The sequence below is a fragment of the Furipterus horrens genome, unplaced genomic scaffold (assembly GCF_987537825.1).
Source record: "Furipterus horrens unplaced genomic scaffold, mFurHor1.1.pri manual_scaffold_9, whole genome shotgun sequence".
NCBI classification, from domain to species: Eukaryota; Metazoa; Chordata; class Mammalia; order Chiroptera; family Furipteridae; genus Furipterus; species Furipterus horrens.
The window spans coordinates 94,017,466-94,037,253 of NW_028327179.1; the positions used below are offsets into that span (position 1 = coordinate 94,017,466).

The 19,788-nt window shown below is 48.2% G+C and overlaps 1 protein-coding gene across 4 annotated transcripts in view; it reads right to left on the bottom strand.

Annotated features, from left to right (window-relative positions):
- The window catches only part of HIPK2 (homeodomain interacting protein kinase 2), a 164,566-nt gene extending 147,730 nt beyond the window's left edge, over nucleotides 1-16,836 (bottom strand). For all 4 annotated transcript variants that reach the window (XM_090287579.1, XM_090287578.1, XM_090287577.1 and 1 more), the window contains exon 1: nucleotides 16,643-16,836. In XM_090287579.1, the coding sequence (XP_090143705.1) occupies nucleotides 16,643-16,661 (19 nt within the window). In that variant the 5' untranslated portion in view covers nucleotides 16,662-16,836. The remainder of the gene's footprint in view (nucleotides 1-16,642) is intronic.
- Nucleotides 16,837-19,788: the final 2,952 nt, after the last annotated feature.

Sequence of the window (19,788 nt, forward strand, 5' to 3'; positions counted from 1 at the left end):
TTGGCAGCCTCCCTGTGTTTGTTTCTATGTATTAGGTAGAGCTGCTTTGATTTTGTGTGTTGGTAATGTGGCCTAATTAACGTAGTAGGTGTCCTGCAGTGTCCAGTGGCACAGCCTTCCTGTACCACCCAACCTGGGTACTTGAGGTGCGCCCTTCGTGTGGGCTCAGTACACCCTCCTCTTGTAGTTGAGCCTTGGTTGCTGTTGGCAGGTCAATGGGAGGAATCTTCTCAGGACAGTCAGCTGCAAGGACTGGCTGTGACCACTGACCACCAACCTCTGCCCTCTGTAGAAAACCAGCTGTGCAGGAGCAGGGTGGCGGTGCTCTGATGTGGTCTGTAGCTGACCACTGGGTGCGTAGGCCCTGGGATTTCCCAGGTGGTGCAGGCCAAGGTCAGCTCCAACCTGTGTTTTGCCCGGAGCCACCCTGCCTGAGCTATAAAGCATTCTGAGAGGGCTGCTACTTGTGCTGGGCTTGGAGAGTCCCAAGCAAAGCCAAGCCATGAGTCTAGGCAGGCTGCTGCTAGTGCCCATCTCGGGGCTCACTGAGGCCACCTGTTGCTCATTTGATAGAATTTAGGAAGTTATGAGGCATGACCCAAGACCAGCCATTCATATGGAAAAGCAGCTTGGGTGGGCCTGTAAGTTGAGTGAGGCAGAGCCTCTGGGGATCTCCAAGGCAGTCAGTGTTGACCAGGTTGATGGAGTCTTAGATATGGCACCAGCTTGCCAGCTCTGTGGGGGGATAGTTATAAAAAGGGACAATGGCCTCTGCTCGCCTTGATGCTAGGCACTTCAGTCACTCTCCATATGCCACTGGTGCCTTTCAAGCTGCTACTCCGGGGCTGCAGCTCAGAGGGAGTGAGTCCCTCTGTGGGTTCTTTAAGAGGAACTGCTTGGGGTCCAAAAGTTTCTCCCACTGACTCAATCCCTACTGCTTTTTGCAGCCAGAAGTTGTGGGGACTTATCTTCCTGGCACTGAAACCCTGGGCTGGGGGGCCTGGTGTGGGGCTGGGACTCCTCACTCCTGAGATGTCCCTCCAGACTTTTATCCACCACACTGGGTGTGGGACCAGCCCGTTCTGCATCTGCGCCCCTCCTACCCGTCTGGATGGATGCGGTTTCTTTAATTCTGTAGTTGTCAGACTTCCACGCAACTAGATTTCTGATGGTTCTGAGTGATTGTTGCTCTACATTTTGGTTGTAATTTTGATGTGGTTGTGCAAAGAGCTGAGCCATGTCTGCCTACGCCGCCATCTTGACCAGAAGTCCACTACCAGCCCATTTCTCCAGTGAGACACTGTGCCAGGTTGAGAGTCACAGCCAGATGCACTGCATGGTCCTCGATTACATACTAATTTCAAGAAACTGGCTTCAAAGGACATTTGAGGGCCAATTATGGAAATATGAATATGGACAAGGAATGAGATGAACTTTACTGACATACAAGGTTGGAAACTGTTCACTGAAAAAAGCATAGCAAAACAATAACATATCATTTGGGTAAAAAAAAGTAAGTATTTGTACATATACATGCATAGAAAACCAGCGGGGGTATAACGGCAGTAATTTCTGGGGAGAAGAAAAGAGAATGTGTGTGTGTGTGTGTTGCTTGCCTTTATTTTCTGACTTCTTATAATGCACAAGTGGTGTCTCTATAACATTACCTTTTAAAAAAAAGTTAAGTAAGGCTTTACATTTCACCACTGCTAACCTATAGAAGACCACCTAAGACTCGATGTGTTATCTAAAATACACAAAGTGGTCTGTCCATCTATAGCACGCAGGATTCTTGGAATAACTTGGGAACAACCTGTAATTTGGAACTGAATTGCTAAAATAATTCTGACAACCAAAGATTTCTGCCTAGACTATGTCAATGCTGTAGAAAGAAACTAATACAGTATTAGCTAAGGTCTCAGGGGGGTGGGGTGACAGTTTGAGAGAAGAAATTACAGTTGATTTTTAAAAGCGGTGCCAAAATGCCTCCCCAAGCATGCTGCCCCCTGTTTCCTTGTGTGGAAACCTTACCAGCAAGAAGAAAAGGGAGATTAACAGGCTTTAACACAACATTCAAGTCCCAGGCAGGACACACTGAACTAGACAGAGCTGTTGGCAGAATCGCCCTTTGACAATAAAGACACATAATCACACCCATTTACAAATTCGCCTACCGGAATGACTTTTTTTCTCTTTAATCATCCCTCTCAATTTTTGAAGATATACTATATGCTCTGAATGGGAGACGTTTTCAGGTTTTTCTATTGTAGCTTCACACAAAAATCTGTCTAAACAAAACCACATTATATAAACATTTGCTCATTCAAACATGTTTCCGTATTCCTGGCGTTTACAGTCTAGTGGGAGAGGCAGGTGGAAAAATGCACGCACCCTAATAAATAGTATCTCCAAACTCTAGGTGTTATGAAGGAAAAGAACAGGGTGTCCTGAGATCAGACGAGGGGTGACTAATTTATGCTGGTGGAAGTGACACTCTGGTTATGACAGCAGTGTGAGGAGCGGCTGGCCAGGCAGGAAGACTGCTGGAAACAGTCTCAGACCTGGGAGAGGCCAGGACGGGGACAGGAGTAAGCAGAGGCTTGGTTGTAGCCATGATACTCAGGATTTGGGATTTTATTCCAAGGCGGAAAACATTTGGACATCTAAAGTAGGAGTGATCAGATCGAATCTACACTGAATATTATCATGGAAATAGGCTCAAGGCTCAAGAATAAATGTGGGTGATAGGTCAGGACAGTCAGGTGAAACCTTACTGGGGGTGAGGCTGAGCTACTAGGGTCCACCCCACAGCCTGAGGGACAATCCAGCTCAAAGCCTGTTTTTGTAAATAAACTTCTACTACACAGCTCGCCTATTCATTTGTGTATTATCTACGGTTGCTTTCACAACTGCAGAGGTAAGTAGCTGCAATAAGAGTCCATTTGGCCCCCAAAGCCTTAATTAAAGAAAAATAAATTATTCTTACCCGAGGATATTTTTTCATTGCTTTTAGAGAAAGAGGAAGAAATTGAGAGAGAGAGAGAGAGAGAGAGAGAGAGATCTATCAGTTGCCTCTCGTATGCACCCCAACCAGGGATCAAACTTGCAACCTAGGTATGTGCCCTGACCGGGAATCAAACCCACAGTCTTTCAGGGTATGAGATGATGCTCCAACTAACTGAACCACCCGGCCAGGGCCCACAAAGCCTCAAATAACTATTGCCCCTTTACCTAACAAGGTTGCTGACCACTGGACCAGGAGGTGGCAGTCCAGAATTGGACAGGTTCACTATATAGCTGATCTTCATTATTCAGGGATTCTGTATCTGTGAATTCACAAATTTGCTGAAATTTATTTGTAACCTCAAAATCAATACCGAAGAAGGGCTTTCACAGTCATTCCCAGGCATCTCCAAACTGTGATGAAAAATCTGGGCTGCCCCGAGGCATGTGTCCCCTGCTGAGGTCAAACAAGGTTATGCTCTGCCTTCCTGTAGCTTATACATCCTAGGCGAAGTATACTTTTCCACAGTCTAGTTAGTACCATGTTTTTCACGTTTGTGGTTTTTGTCGAGGATTGAAAGATGGCCCCCAAGTAAAGCACTAAAGGGCTGTCTAGTGTTTCTAAGCCCCCCGCCCACACACACACACAAAAGCTGTGATGTACCTTATGGAAAAATGTGTTCTGGTAAACTCATTCAGGCATGAGCTATAGTGGTGCAGCCTGCAAGCCCAATGTTAATGAATCAACTATCTGTTAAATAAGGTGTCTTTAAACAGAAACATGTGTCAAATAAGGTTACAAACTGATCAGCTGATGAAACTGCCCAGAGGCTCATAGGAAGCTAACCTAGGAGCAATGGTTCAGTACTTACTAATTCAGTGTCATGGCAACTTTACAGAGCATAACCACAGTAAAAAAACAAGAATCGCTAGATTTCGGAGGCAAAATCAATTAATTTGGGGGTGGATCCAATGTGAAATAAAACGATTCAAGGATGACTCTCAGATTTCTGATGTGATCTAAGAAGATGCCGTTTATGGAAATAAAGGATTATGGAAGAAGCACCTATTTCAGAGGGCTGGCCAAGATTTTTTTTCTTTTCTCTCTCTCTTTTTTTTTTTTTGCTTTGTATGTGTTACATTTAAGAAACCTGTGAAATATCCAAATACAGATGTCAAGCAGACTGTTGGCTTTATGACTGGAGCTCAGAAAAGAAGTCTAGGGAAAGATATAAGCGGGAGTCATTGGCACAGAGATGGTGCTAAAGGCCCTGGGGAATCACATGTCCTCCAGGAAGGGAGCCCAGGCCCGAGAGCAGTGAGGGGCTCTGCGCCTTCTTGAATGAGCAGCTGGGTGCATTGAAATCTCTTTCTGGATGGTTCAGTTTGTTTAATATAAAAATACTTTGGGGAGAAATGCAATCTGGTTATATATAGAGAGAATCCGATAAATCTTCACACCCCTTGACCCGGTAATTATACTTTGGAGAACCTACCCTAAAATTCAGACCCCCCCCCCCTCAATGCCACGTGGAATAACAATGAGAAGTAATTCATGAGAGTAAAACCAGAAATAGCCTTAACATTTGGGAAATGTTACACTGAAAAACTATTTTTTTCCCTCTGTGATTTCTTCAACAGATTTTAAGCTTAGAAATTTCAACCCTTCTAGATGTTTAATAAAGATCCACCTCTATTTCAAGCATTTTATTTAAAAAAAATTTTTTTTTTTCTATTTTGAGAGAATGTTTAATAAAGCTGGGAACAGTGAGACAAGGAAGGGCTTAGGATAGCTAGAAGGAGCCAGAGGAGAGAGCCTAGGCGGGGCTGCTTTGGCTCTTTGGAAATGTTACGGGACTGAAATGGGCAAGAGGCTGGGCTGCTTCAGCTGACTGGGAAGTCAGAAAAGGGGGCCTCGCAGACAGGGGCAGGGGGGTAGCTCAGGCAGAGCTGCCGATGACCACTGCTCCCTGGTTGCAAGTCTCCAGGGAAACTTAAGAGTTCAGGAGATGCGTGCCTGTGGTGGAAGAAGAGGGGGAAGGGAAAGGTGCAGGCTCACTCCTGGGAGGGAGAGTGAGCCTGTTTCAAGCTTTAAAAAAGAGCGTTATTAACCTTTATCTATGGAAACGCACAATGCTTCAGGGCAGGGGTTTTCATCTCTTTTGTTCACTGCTCTGTGCTCAGCAGCGAGAACAGTCCCTGGCATACTGAATGTGTTCGGCTGACTTTTGTGAACGTTTGAATCATGTAGAATTTATGTTGGTATGATGATGTGAGGTGACAATACCCAGTGAGATTTTTCAAACTGCCATCACCTGTCCCCCTTCCCATTGGTCCAATCAGGTCCTCTCCCAATGGCTCCATGGCACCCCCATTATCCATTCATTAAGTGCTCAGACAACAGGACCTCCAGCCTGGCTCCCCTATCCTGCCCCACTGATGGGTTTGTCCAATTTGTGCCAAACTGGAAGCTTTATGGTTTAACACATGGTAGAGAGCTAGCCCTTTCACTACTCTTAATCTTCCAGACCCGACTCTTCTATGCCCACCTCCTTATCTCTCAAGAAGACCAACAGAAACCAGTTTCTCAAATTTTAAAGCATTTATTCAGATTTTGATGGAAACAAAGAACACTTACATTTGGAGAAGAACCAAAGAACATATTTACAAATTTCACTCCTTTATCTGGGAAGGTATTGGGAAGACTTTCCACCTTGTAGCTATAGCTTGGCAGTCAGGGGTCCAAGCTTTGGAGCCAAGCTGCCCGGGGGGTCAAGCTCAGCTCTGTCACCTTGGAGCTGCGGAACCCTCCTGTGCCTTTTGCAAAACGCACCTGTGGCAGAACCTACTCCACCGCATTACTAGCGGACTCAGTGAATTACCACATGGCAAGCTCTAGAACAGAGCTGGCAACAGCCAGGGCTAGCTGTTAGCTGTTCCCATACTTTCATGACATTGTTTTAGAGGTCTCAATAACATTACGCTCAGATATTTTATGTTTTGCTGCTCAGAGGGGGTTTGTGGCTTGGCTGCCCTCTACTGTACCCCTCCTATGTGCCAGCCACTGGACTAAGTGCACTGTACTCTCTTCCTTTTAATTTGTTATCATATTTTTTCTATTGCCATTTAGAGCCCTTACACACCCCGCCCCCCAGCAATCACCACACTGCTGTCCATGGCCATGAGTTACACTCACTCTCATGTGATCCTGTTTGATGACGAGGAGGCAAATGGGACAGAAGAGCCTTGGGGAAATGTGTGTGGCGACATGAAGGCTCCAGCGCCATCAGTCCCTGCCGCGGCCGCCCCTTCGCCAAGAAGGATCCCAATTGTGCATCTCCTCACTATGCTTCACAGACCACTCTATCCTACCTGGGCCGTGCAGGGCAGCCTGCCAGCCGGGGCGGGAGCACGCTTTGGTATCAGGTGGGGTTCAAGCCCTGGCTCTACTAGTTATCGCTTGTGAGGCCTTGGACGCATGTAATTTAACATCACTAAGCCTCAATTTCCTCTTCAGTAAATGGAGAAAATCACAGAGCTCTCTCTGTTAGTTAATAATAATATATCATTACCGTGAGCATGATACCTGCCCATTCTCTTTGGGGACCCCAGGGCCAAGCTGGGTGAACTATGGTCTGGATAGTAGCTCCTGCATTTACGGGCAGGCCCTGGAGAAGATAAGGCCTGGACTCTCCTGGAGCCAGAGGCAGGAAGGCCGGAGGCTGGATCTGTAGGGTGCCCTACAGCTCCAACAAGTCAAGACCACACAAGGCAGTTGAGCTGCAAATAATGCGAAGGCCAGGTCTCTCCAACTCTCACACGGCCAAGGAAAGTTTTAATCAAAACATCTGCCATCTGATTTTAAATGTTGACTTGTTTTTCATTCTGAATGCATTCCTCTAAAACAGGGGCTCTCAATTAGAAATGCAAATTCGTGCGCCCCACCCCGGAGCCCTGAAACAGAAACTCTGAAGGCGGGGTTGGGGCCTGTCTTAACAAGCCCTCCAGGTGGCTGATGGTGGCCACCGCTGGGGAACCAGTTCCCCCGTGAGAGGAACACCAGCGGTTACTGGGCTCTCCTGAGCAGACAATGAGAAATGGGTCTGTTTCATCAGCTTCGCTTTCCGGAGCAACCCGAAGTATTAGATCAAGGCCGAGGAGGGGAAAAGGAGAGGACAGCAGAGTGAGTATCCAGGGAAGCAGTCACCAGCCATGACTCGTATAGACAGGAAATGTTTCAAGTTGCCTCTGTTGCCGAAGTTTTCACGTCAAGAAGTCCCCTTATCAGCACTGCCCTTAGAATAGAGCAACTGGGCCTCTAGCATGGACCCCGCAGCTCCCAGGGCCCAGCCACGCCCCTTCCAAGGGGAGAGGAGTCCCCCAGAGTCATAAAGTGTGCCCACGTGCAGACCATGCTCTGGGTCTCTGGGAGTCCCCTTCCGAGAGGCCTCGTGCCCACTGCCAGGCCTTCCCTGGCCAGCGGTTGCACACGTGGACCTGAGCACCCCGGGATCCAAGGGGAGGTGGAGGTAGTCAGAGGCAGGACGCACAAACCTGAGGTAGAGAGAATTGGTGCGTTGTAGGCTGGGAACTTTGTTCTGCACTGTCGTCCCAGGACTCACCAATGTCAAGGCAAGCCCATTCCTCAGCGTGTAAGTCAGGTGTTCAAATACAGTCACACGTCAGGACTCGTCGGCTTTAGCCCCTGTCAGACCCTGTACACATTGCATTTTGACGAGATAAAAATGCTTCAGCACACCAGCAGGGTCTAATACGGGGTCAGAACGTCATGCCCGAAAACTGGATGGGTCTCAAGGTTTGGTCCTGTCAACGGGAAAAAAAGACTCTAAGCTGTACCTTGGGAAGCCAGTTAATGACTGAAAAGGGCTCTGAGGGTCTATGAAACTTGTTATGATTATACTGGTTTGTGATTTTTTGTTGTTAATAAGTAGTCCACGGTGACAGGCTGCGAACTTTCTCAGGGAAACATAAGGAAGAACTTCCTCACAGAAGACCCTTTAAACGCTGGAGCTGAGGGAGTGTGGCCCTGCTTTCCTTGGGAAAGGGAGACATCCTCCCTTCCGGATGGGCGCAGGGAGGCACTCTGGGCTGCGAGGGGACCCAGTAGCCTCCTTACAGGTCTGGGGGCCACGGCCACAGGCTCTGCAGAATAAATATTAAGTACTGCTAACACCAGCAAACCTTCCTCATCCCAGATCACTGCCATACGCAGTGGGGCGGAGCGGGAGAAGGAGCAAATATTCATTAAACCCTTGGGTCAGGCATGCTGTTAAGTTCTCTGCACATGGTCTCCTGTGTGACCCCAGCAACAGCCAGTGCCACTGCCTCGGTGCTCAAGCCTCCCACTGCGCCACATGGCCCCCCAGCACAGCTCACCCTCTGGCTGCTTCGCTCCTTCTATCCTACCCAGGCCAGGGAAAATTACCTTGTTCAAGTATCATTGATTATATCGGTCCCCTCTTCCCTCTACATCTAAGACGTCTCTTGAATTAGAACCCCTTTAAACCTTTCAACAGCAGATCCCAAACACTCACTGTTCCTGTCTGCTGGGCCATTTTGAGCTTACCACTCCAGCCAAGCAAAAATTACTTCACAGCCCTGGCTGGCGTGTGGCTCAGTGGATGGCGCGCCAGCCTGCAAACCAAAGGGTCACAGGTTTGATTCCCAGTCAGGGCACACGCCTGGGTTACGGGCCAGGCCGCCAGCTGGGGGTGCATCAGGGGCAACCACACATTGATGTTTTGCCCCCCTCTCTTTCCCACTCCCTTCCCCTCTCTCTAAAAATAAATAAATAAATAAATAAAGTCTTTAAAAAATTACTTGGCAAATAAATTCCATTATGCACTCTGCTTATTCACCTTGTTAAGCCCGAACAAGAGCTTTGACCGTTTCCATCCTGTCTTTGTACAGGAATACCTCATTTATGCGACCTCCTTGCAAATCAGCTGCTCCACAAAATTGATCTAAATTAATTCCCTTTCTTTCAGAAATGTAACCCTTAAAGCAGCCTTATATCCCTTTTGGAGTAAGTCACAGTATAATCAGATGAAAGTTTCTTTATTTTAGCCATTTTCTAATGGACACATTTCTCTAATACATTAGAGAACCCCCTAGTCTCAGTTAACAGAACCTAATGAATATTGATTAATCTCTTCCTGATGGTGCAGGGCATGCTTAATGAGTAACAGTAATTATATTGTGCTGGAGCTGGACATGTCAGTGGCTCCAGGAGGGTGGGGGGGGATAAAGTCAAATGCACGTAGGTGCGCATGCGTGCGCTCTGTCTCTCTTCACCTGCTACAGCTCCCCGGGAACGGGCTTTCCTACAGAAGCGTCTGCCATCAGCCTGGGTTCTTGTGAGTAGGTGCAGCTACACAGAACTCAGGAGCATGTTACCTTACTGCTTTTCTGCACAATTTCAATAACTGACATGCTGGCTTTTGTCAGTCTATAAATTCTTCCTTGGAGAAAAAAGTAAAATAAAATAAAATAAAACAATACACTTCCACAACCGGCTCTCCAAATTTCCGTACTGTGTGACTTTCAGCAGGATTCCAGGAACACATACCACTGAAATCTGCTGCTTCAATGCTATGAAATGAGAAGTTCGTAACATGTAGAACCAGCATGATGGGTCCCTTTTCTTGTGATAAACCCTTGGAAAAATCATTCTGCATTGTGAGTAACAATTCCATAGGTTGAATCAATGAGGCAATATTGATTGATATGGAAGAAAAATGGTAAAAAATACCGGAACAAGCCTTATTCCATCAGGACGCAATGTGTTACTGCATGAACCCAAAGTGCTTTTTCAACCCCATGTTACGGCAGGTTCTGCAGCAACTCTTCACTGAGGACAGACAGTGTAACCTGGGGGGAAAGGCCCTTGCCCCCTCGTACATTACCCTGCATTCTCATGTTGACAACAAATGTTTTACAAAGTCTCCAGCATTAGCACATGCAAGAGTGAATCAATCTTAATTCTGCTTAACCACAGTGGCATTTAATTAATCAGAACCTGCTAGAGCAAAAGAGGTTAGTTAGGCAAGAACTGCTAAAACAGACCACTTTTAAGAACACTACAAATCTGTTCAATGCTGTGTTTAGAAATAAATGGCTGTAAAACCACAAAATTATTTTGCAGCTTTAAAGCCTTGCTCCTTTTCTAATTGGCAGCTACTTTATGCGAGCTGTCTTTCAAAGGCAAAGTCATCCACCAGAGAGTCCCAGGCTGAATGGTTTTGTCCTCCTGTCCTTTGCCTTTTCTGCTGGCTTTAGACCAAAGAGAGGGAGGAACTCCCACTGCAAATCGGACTTGGAACCACTCGCTGCAGAGAACCCGGTAAAACAGGTATGGCTTTAGCTGACTCAGAATCTGGAAAGAATTTGACAAACTGTCCTAAGTCTGGAGGAGCCGATAATTACACTGAATTATCTAGATTTCTTCTGTGTGCTCTCTCCTCTTCTTTCAAGAGTAGTTCCACTTTCTTATACTCATGTCCTCTGCATTCTGTCTGTCAGAGCCGTAGGAGAAAATTCAGGTTCTGAAAGAGTTGGAAGTAGACGGAGGAAATTCAAAATGATGAAACCCAGATTCAAAGGGCAAGCAGAAGCCGGCACCGTTGGGGCGAGGGATGCTTAGACACGAGGGCAAGAAAAATACTCAGGCTCAAGGTGAAAGCAAGGAACCGCGCGTCACCGGTCCAGGCTGGCGGGATGCCGGTTATCGCCTGGATACTACGTCAAAGGAAGAGTCCATTGAACAAATGCTTACGAAGCACCTACTAGGTTCAAGAATGTGCACAGCTGTGGTGGGGGACCCAAGGATGAATCAGATTTGGTTCTTGCCCCACGGGGGGTCGCATGATGCAAGAACCCTGAAGTCGTTTTTCTGAATTGTATTCAGTTCTGATCACCACCGTTTGTTTTTAACGTGGAGAAAGCAGAGAGCGTTCGGGGAGGGAGAGGGCTCGAAAAAGGGCTCTGTGAGGAGAAAGCCAGAGACCCAGTCATTTTCTTTCAGTACATGAAAGGTTTTAGAGGAAGGAAATGAGTAGAAGAACACAGGTTTGAACGACAGCAGGTGAGATTTCAGGCCGGGAAGTTCTTGACAATCAGGTTAACAGAATACTGGAACTGGTCATTGAGGGAGTTCCTAGTGTGGCCCTTTCCTGGAAAAAAACTTTTTTTCTGATGAACTGATAGGTTCAAGGCATGAACATTCACTTTCCTGAAGGCAGGAGGAGAAACGATATTTCTGCCACAGTCCTCTCCTGCTCTGCTCCCCAAGGCTCCAAGAGACAGACCTGGGCTTGCTTCTTTTTCAACCCCCTTCCCTGAGAAATCTGCAAAGTGACCACCAACGAGTACCACAAAACCACCTGGAATACAGCATCTCAGCCAGGCAGCCAAGCCAGAAACGAAGCTTTCAGCGGCCATGTATGAGGCAGGGTCCACTCACAATAGCGCCTGTGATGCTGAATACCAGAAATAAAAAGTCTCCAAGAAGCATGTGCACATGAGAAATATATTTGCGTTTATAGGGATGTAAAATGTGAGTAATGAAAAACGAAGATGAAATCTGCAAATTAGAGGTGGAGATTTCTAAGGAAATGTGTAGGAGGTATTTTCTACATTCAGAAATACCTTTTTGATTCTAAATAAGGAACTATTTCAAGAAAAAAAACAAGGAACTGGGCTCTTCCCTCTACACCTTAAGAAACATGAGCCGGTGAGAAGAACTGGCACACACACAGCACATGAAAAAAGGCATTCCAGCTTGAGCTGGACCATGGGCTGGTGAGCCCGTGTTTAATGTATTGCTGTTGTTTTTTGCTTTTGTTTTTTTAAGAGAGAGGGGAGGGGAGGGACAGAGAGAAGGAGAGAAACATCAATGTGACAGAAACATCGATTGGTTGCCTCTCGTATGTGCCCTGACCTGGCACCTAACCTGCAACCCAGGCATATGCCCTGACTGGGAATCGAACCGGTGACCTTTTGGTTCGCGTGGTGATGCCCGACCACACTGAGCCTCATGGGCCCCATGTTTAGTTTTGACTTTCACTTCCCATACCCCTGAACTCTGGGAGGACAGGGACCCTACATAAATATTTGTTAATGAATGCATTGAAGTAGCACCCTATCTGTAATGCAGGGTAACAGTGCCCAACTCGTGGATGTGTTAGGAGAATAAGTGAGTTAATGTGGGTGCAGAGTATATTATGAACTAAGTGGGGTCTAAGTCATAATTATCGCTATGAACTTCAGGCATGTCAGTTTCTTTTAGAGGAATAATAAAGACCTTCCTATATTCCAGGTTTTCAATTTCCTTTTTCTTTTTTTCCCCCAATAGGGTATTGACATACGAAATAGACTATTACGAGCTCGGGCCTTTCAAGTTCACAGTCTATGGTGGTTATAGAGTCTGCTAGCATTATTCTGTATCCTGTCTTTGACAGCAACCTGAAGGGCTTGAATTGTCATGCTAAGACTACCATAAAACGTTGGCACATTACGTGTTCAGAGAACAATAAAAAGTATTCGCATATCACACCCTCTTGATCATCTCTGCTTTGTTCCACCTAAACTTCAAAGGTGGTTCCCCAAGATTGGCCTCTATGAAAGGAAGGAAGAGAAAAGTGAAAAAAACCATACGAAGTGAAATATGAAGACTATGAGCAGCTGTAACTTGCATCAAGCACCCAATTTCTTTTGTAGGGAAATGATGGGCAGTGCATGGGGAGGCTGGTGCTGGCTCGTGGGCGGGTGGGGCCTCCCCTCCAGAGATGACTGGGCAGGGAGGGCCCACCCTCCTTTCCCGGGCCTGCTGCCTGGGTGCAGATTGGATCCTGACTGAGGGCAAAGGCTACATCTTTCCAGCTCTGGGTTACTTTCCCAGAGGCACTGCTGCAGCCTGTGAACCTGTTCTCATGGGCTCGTTTCCTCATTTTTCAAGTGGCTCAGAACGTGCCTCAACAAAAAGAAATTCTCTACCTGAGACCAGCAGCAGCTCAGTGGGAATCAAGGATCTGGAAAGGTCACAGAGGGGGTCAGAAAAGGCTCTTTCTTCTGTGGCCAGGGGGGGTTTATTGTTGCTGGTGTCCAAACTGGGAAAGGAATGGCAGGAGATTAATAATTGAAATGTTGCTATTATTGGTCTTCTAAACTATCTGTGGGTTATTCTTTCCCTGGAGGCATTATGCCTGTAAGCAGCTCAAAAGATAGAGGGATTTAACATGCACTGGAGGTAGGTTACCACCAGTCACTTTACCTACGCCCGTTCCTAATGAAGAAGCCCAGTAACACACCCCAAGCCTGATTCAAGTATTGTTACCTCACCATCCGGAATTGTGGGTAAAATTAATGAGCCTTAATTCACTCCTCAAATGTGATGGGAATGAAAACAATGTTTATACTTACTCACTTCAAAAATATAAAACACAAACACAGGAAAAAATATTGTAGAACATGTATCATCAAATTAGGTTAATGGAAGATGAGGATTCTGAATCCACTTTTTGGGAGGCATCTTGGTCAGTGTGTTCAGGCCCATCTGATGACAGATTTCAGGATTTCGGGGACGTCTGACTGTGTAAGCTAATACTAATCAACATGGCTCACCTCAGGTCTCGTAAGAACATAATTCAGGGTCCTCTACTCCAGAACCTGTGGCGACAGAGACTTGGTGGTTGGCCTTTGCACTACATGTTAAAAAAAGCCTTGCTAAGCAAGCCAATGGAGTAACCAACGATTGCGAGGCAAATGTTTAACCTTCTAAAGAAAATAAACCTCTTTAAAGAAGTTAAACTCTGTCAGTATCAAGCCACTGAAAACGAATGCGCTATTTATAAACCCATCCTCAGAAGCCAATTGTGGAAGACTGATTGCACTCTGCCACCCAGTCATCTGCACTATCAAACACACCCTGTCGGGAAGACAGCGTTTCTCTGATTCCGGCAGCTCAGAAGGCTCCACGCACGCATTCAGGACTTCACCCATCAGCCCAACCTGAGGCAATTGCGTCCCATTTAAACACATGAGTACACTCCTCAGTTACAGCTGAAATGCCTCCTTTGCCCTAAGTCTCCTGAGAAGAACCCCGCGTTCGATATTTTAGTCGCTCAAAAACTACCAGAAATCTCTCTTCTTGGAGAATTCCACAGCAAAGGCCCTGCTCCTTCAGGGCACTCACAGGGAGCCCATGTGTCCTGATGGAATATGGGGAGAACCAGTTCCTTGAATCCAGCGGATATCACCAAAGAGGGAAAAATAGAGGTGACTGGGGTCTAGTCTCAGAAGCCCTCATCACAGTCAATGGATGGAGGTTCCAGCAATAAGATCCTTGATTATAGAGGTCACAGGTCTGTTTTAGAGCATGACCAAACAGCCTCTTTGAATAAGACCCAGGCCTGGACTTGTGCTGAGTGATGCTGAACTGGTTGAGGGGGGGAGAGGAGGAAGACTAGGAAAAGAATTATAGAGACGCACAGAGAAACTGCAGAATCAAAGCAGAGCAATAATTAAGAGAGCATACAAAAGACAGGGGTGGGGGGCCCTGGGGTTGAAAGAGGTGACCAGGGAGATCACCAGGGACAGGGAGGGAAGGCTTGCAAATAAAACCAGTGTGCCCCTGAGACGTCTGAGATCCCCAATTCTTCTTCAGCCATAGCACCTTGCACACCCACAGTCCCCTGTTGGGGGTAAATTACGCACTAAAAGAACGCTGTATTAAGAACAGGACTGACCAGTCTTAGCCTCAGGGGTCAGGCCTACATTCCACATGGATTTAGAATGAAAAGGACAGGGCAGAACAGGCAGTTCCCAAGACGGCTTTCTACAAAGTTGACAAAATACATCCCAACCCACAGACCCAGCCCCTGTGAAAGGGAAAGCAGCCGGTTTACTACAGTTCTGAATTCAATGCCAAGTTCCGTGTCTAAGGCTCACCAGGAGTGTCCAGCAGAGGGAGTCTCAAGGAGGTACTTAATAAAGAGAAAATTGTTTCATTTTAACACTCCATAGACAGTGGGAGCATTGACGGGAGCCCCCTCCCAGAGACACAGAGAAACAATGACTGCCCAACATGGGCCCTCCTAGCTTGTTCACGGGGCCACCAGCTCATTCTGTTCTGCATGGTGGAGAGATCAGAAATTTCGTTTTGTTTTGTCGAATGCTTAAATGGACCTTGTGTTCTTCCGAATCAAAGGGGAAAGCCCCTGGAATAACATCTCTCTGTTGCCTTCTAAACAGCCCCTTTGTTTCCAAGAGAGTCTGAAAAAAAATATTTACAGTCCATAGGTTATTTACAGCCTCGTTATCCAGGGCCTCACTGGTAACTTTATTCCACCCAGAAACCTAATTCATTTGGAGCCCTGGAACTAATAACAGATTTTCTTTTTAGATAAGTTTTTTTTTTTTTTAAATCTGCCTCTTACAACAGAGATAAAACTATTAATGCATTCCCTGTTTCACTCGCCACCACTGTTCTCCGGATTTATAGAAGGATTAAAATCTCTTCTCCTTGCCCCTCCTCTCTGCTCCACACAAACCCGTTCGCTTCTCACTTGCTATTTCATCCACAGAATATCTGAACCAAACCGAAAGAAAGCCAGATGGACTGACGCTAAAAGTATGTAAAGGCTGCTATTTCAATGATTTCATGAGAAAAACATTTTCATGATGAAAAGACTGAAAAACCAGGCCCACTTGGGTTTGAAATTCCTCCTGCTACGAGCACACAAAAACACACCAAAGTGTAAAAAACTTAGTTGATTCTGGTTTGATTTCTGGCTGGAAGCTGACAGTACTGACTGAAGGAAAAGGAGAGACAGGGCGTGCAGGGGGAGAGGAAGCGCGTTTGCCCTGCGTTTTCTTTCTTCCTAAAGACAGTCAAATCGGGGGGGGGGGGGCGGAAAGCCAACAAACCCAAAATGACCCTACGCCAGGTGAAGGAGCCCCACGCAGGGTTATCCAGAGCGATCGAGAAAACGTCTTGGCCGCCTCCCCGACTTGAAAACCTAAACTACATTTCCCCTTACAGACGCGAATTCGGGGAGATCTTGGTCTATTTCATTGTTCTGCGCGGGTTTGACACGGACTTTTCCTCTCGATCCCCTCTCATCCCCGAGCCGCGCACATTCCGGTTCCACAGCCCCCCCCAAAATCGGAACCTTGCGAAGAATAAAGGAGCATGGGGTGGGAGCGGGGAGAAACGCACAGGGAGCTGTGAGGACAGAGTGCAAAGGAGATCATCTTAAAGGTAATCTTAGCGGTGGGGGGAGGATAAAAGCCACACCGCAGCACCTTTATTTATTTCAAATAAATAAGAAGCACAGTCATGGATCGGTCTTTTCCCAGGCGCCCCCTCCCAATTTCTTTTCTTCGGGCAGTAGCCCACCTTCGCCCCCTCCCCGCCCCTGGAAATAAGATCCTGTTAAATTCCGGGTCCTGGTCGTTTTCTGGATCAGGGAGGGGGTAGTGGGGAGGGGTGGGGAGCCGGGGGCCGGGCGCCAGGGGCTGCGAACCGGGGGCTGCCCGGCGAAGGGCCGCGGGCAGAACAAAGCTGTGGGGGCCGTGGCGGCGCTGGGCGAGCGGGGTCGGAGGGCCGGGCGCCCCTTACCTTCGTACACGGGGGCCATCGGAGCCGGGGTGTCCGCGATTCATGGCAACGGAGAAGGGAACACGGCGCGCGAGCTCGGCTCCCCCAGCCTCAGTCGGAATCTGCCATCTTGAGCCTGTGTCTCCGCTCTCGGCTCAGCCGGGGCCGCCAGCGCCCGCATCACCGCCTCACTTGGCCGGCGCCGGGGGAGGGGGCCGGGCGCCGCCGCCGCCGCCGCGGCCCGGGCCCTGCGCGGGGGCTCGGGGGCGGCCGGGCAGGCGCAGCGGCGGAGGCCGAGGGGGCCGAGCAGCCGCGGCCCCCAAGCGGGTCCGCGGTGGGGCGGGAGCCGGGGCAGGAGCCGGGGCGGGCAGCGCGCGGCCAGTCCCCGGCTGGAGCTCAGCTCAGCATGGCTGTGTGAGGGGGCTTCAGCAAAAGTTGCACGGGAGGCGGAGGAGGGGCGGGAGGAGCTGGGAGGAGGGGCGGGGGGCGGGGGCCGGGGGGCGGGGAGCCGAGGGCCGAGCGCGAGCGAGCGAGCGAGCGAGCCACGGAGAGCCGCGGAGTCCGCGCGCAATCGAGCGCCGATGGCACGGATGCGAGGCGGAGAAGGCCGAGCCGGGGGCAGAGCGGCGGGCCAGGCTTGCGGGGGCGGGGCCGGGTGGGTGGGAGAAGTGGGCGGAGCTGCGGGGAGTAGCGATTAAAGGGAGAGAAGGCGCCTGGGGAGGGCACGGTGTGCACACAGTTCAATTTTGATTGGCAAAGGGGAGCCTGGGAGCCTGGGAGCCTGTCGGCAAAAGGAGCCACCAGAACTTTACGCGTGTGAGCGCGCGCGCGCGTGCTGCGGCGGGAGCGGGAGCAAAGTAGAAACGGGGCACGGGCTGGAGGAATGTCTCCCCTGGCGCACCTGGTTGGCGCTCCCTGACAGGGGGTGAAAGGAATGAGTGAAGGACTGGGCGCAAGCCGGAGGGAGGATGAGTGAGTGGAGGAGCCTGAAATCCATATGAGGTCAGAGATGCAGAAGCCATGCCTTCCGTGCACGCTTAAGGAAATGCAGCGCCGGGTGATTGCAGAATTCCTGCGGGAACCTGGTTTCCACATTGTCCTCAGGTCCAGTGTCTTTAGGGGCTCTTCCATCACCTGGACGGGTGGTTCCCGCCGACTCGTTCCCAGGCCCTTGTTCTTCACACCCTCTCGGATCAAGACTTCAACGAAACCTTCTCCATACTCTCCGTAGCCCGGAGCCTCTCCAGGTTCACTTCTGCAGCTCCCTCCTGGGCTCTCACAGGACGCCCTGCCATGGCCTTCAAATAAAGAAGACTGGAGTCTCCTCTTAGGAAATGTTTGGAAAGCCATGGGTTATGACACAGTAATCGATCAATAAATAAATTCAGCGGATGACAATTGGCTTTAAAAAAAATGAAATGTAACAGAATAGAAAATACTAGGATCCATAGTCCTGAGTAAGGATAATTATGGTTTCATAAACCTTTTGTTTCAGTTATATATTGAACAACCATACTGTACTAGGGTGTAAATTGTATTTCCTAGTACTGAAAAAAGTTTAAAATCTATGTTTGGCACTGTAAAATAATGATCTCTAACACTACACAACTTTCCTAAAAACAAACCCATTATATTCTCACTACCACTTTTTATTCCCAGACTCCATACCCCATGACTCTCCCATCCAATCCCTAAAAAAACAAACAAACAAAAAAAACAAGCTCTTTCATACATTTTTCTAGTTCTGTTAGTGGCACACTATTCTCCCTTCATGTGCAGATGACCTTTGACTCTGCCATCCTCCTTGCTCCCATATTCAATGCTATACTTCCTACTGCTTTTCTTATCCTAAGGTCATTCACATTTGCAGATTCCCAGATGCCACTGCTAAACTAGGACTCGGAGACCATCTGGGCCAGCCATACAATTTTCAGAGGGAAGAAACGAGGCTCAGAGAAATGAAGTATATTGCCCAGTGTTGCCCAGTGTTACCCAGTAGAGTCGTGTCTCTTGGCTCCCATTCAGGTGTTCTTCATTTCACACCCTTCATTCAGCCCTTCCTTTCTAAGCCCCCTGCCCTCCTTCACTGGTCTCAGCCCCATTCCCGTAAGCACCACCCATTTCCTAACATACAGTTCTGCCCATGCCAGGCTCTTGCTCATGTCTGACAAGGACTCAACCTCTGCACACAGGGCGCAGGTTCCTCGCTCCTTGCTCCCTGGCTCTTAATCAAGGCAGGCAGGCCCTGACTTACCTTTCCAAGCACATGAGTTCAACAAGTTTCTGCCTCTCCAGCCAGACTGGTTTATTCATGGTCCTCTGTCAGCTTTGCCCATCTGTGCCTCTGTGTCTTTGCCCAGGCTGCTACTTTCCCACCAACAGTGTCTCCTCTGTTTTTTCTCTTTAACCAGATTCTACCTGTGCCTGACTCATTTCTTCCACAGAACAGCCCAAGGTAGCATGAGATAAAGACAGACTTTGGTTCAGATCCCAGCTCTTCCACTTAGTAGCTGTGTGAATTTGGTCAAATTGCTTAACCTCTCAGACCTTCCATTCCTGTGTCTCAATTATGAGAATAATAATAATAATATTCATTTCCAGCCAAGACAGAGGCATAGGTAGACACGCTTTGCCTCCCTGCACAACCATAGAAGAAATACAACTACCTCGAAACTAAAAACAACCACAACGACAAGAAAATCAAACCACATGGAAGTCCAACAAAGATATAAAGAAGTAATAATACCCAAACAGGCAGGAGGAGCAGAGCCGGGATGGAGAGGACGTGGTGTGGCGACAGCAGGGGCAGTGGTGGCAGCAGCAAGGCAGTAGCAAACAGTGGCTAAAAGTTTGGAAGGACACCTGGGGAGTGATCCCAGCCCCAGACCAGGTGCACAGTTCACGGTTCCAGAGCCAGGGAAAATAAAGCCTCATTGCTTCCGACTGTGAAAACCAGTGGGAGTTGGGGTGGCAGAAGAAACTGCTGGTCTCTCATCAGAGTCTCTTTGTTTAGAGAGTCCCCACAGTCCTAGAATGTCTGCAAACCCACCCGCTCTGGGAACCACAACCAGGACAACAGCTAGAGGGGCACCAGTCCAATACAGGAAGCAGGAGAAGTGTCTAGAAAAGGAGTGAGTGCTGAGCAAGCAGCATTTTTCCCTCTCAGA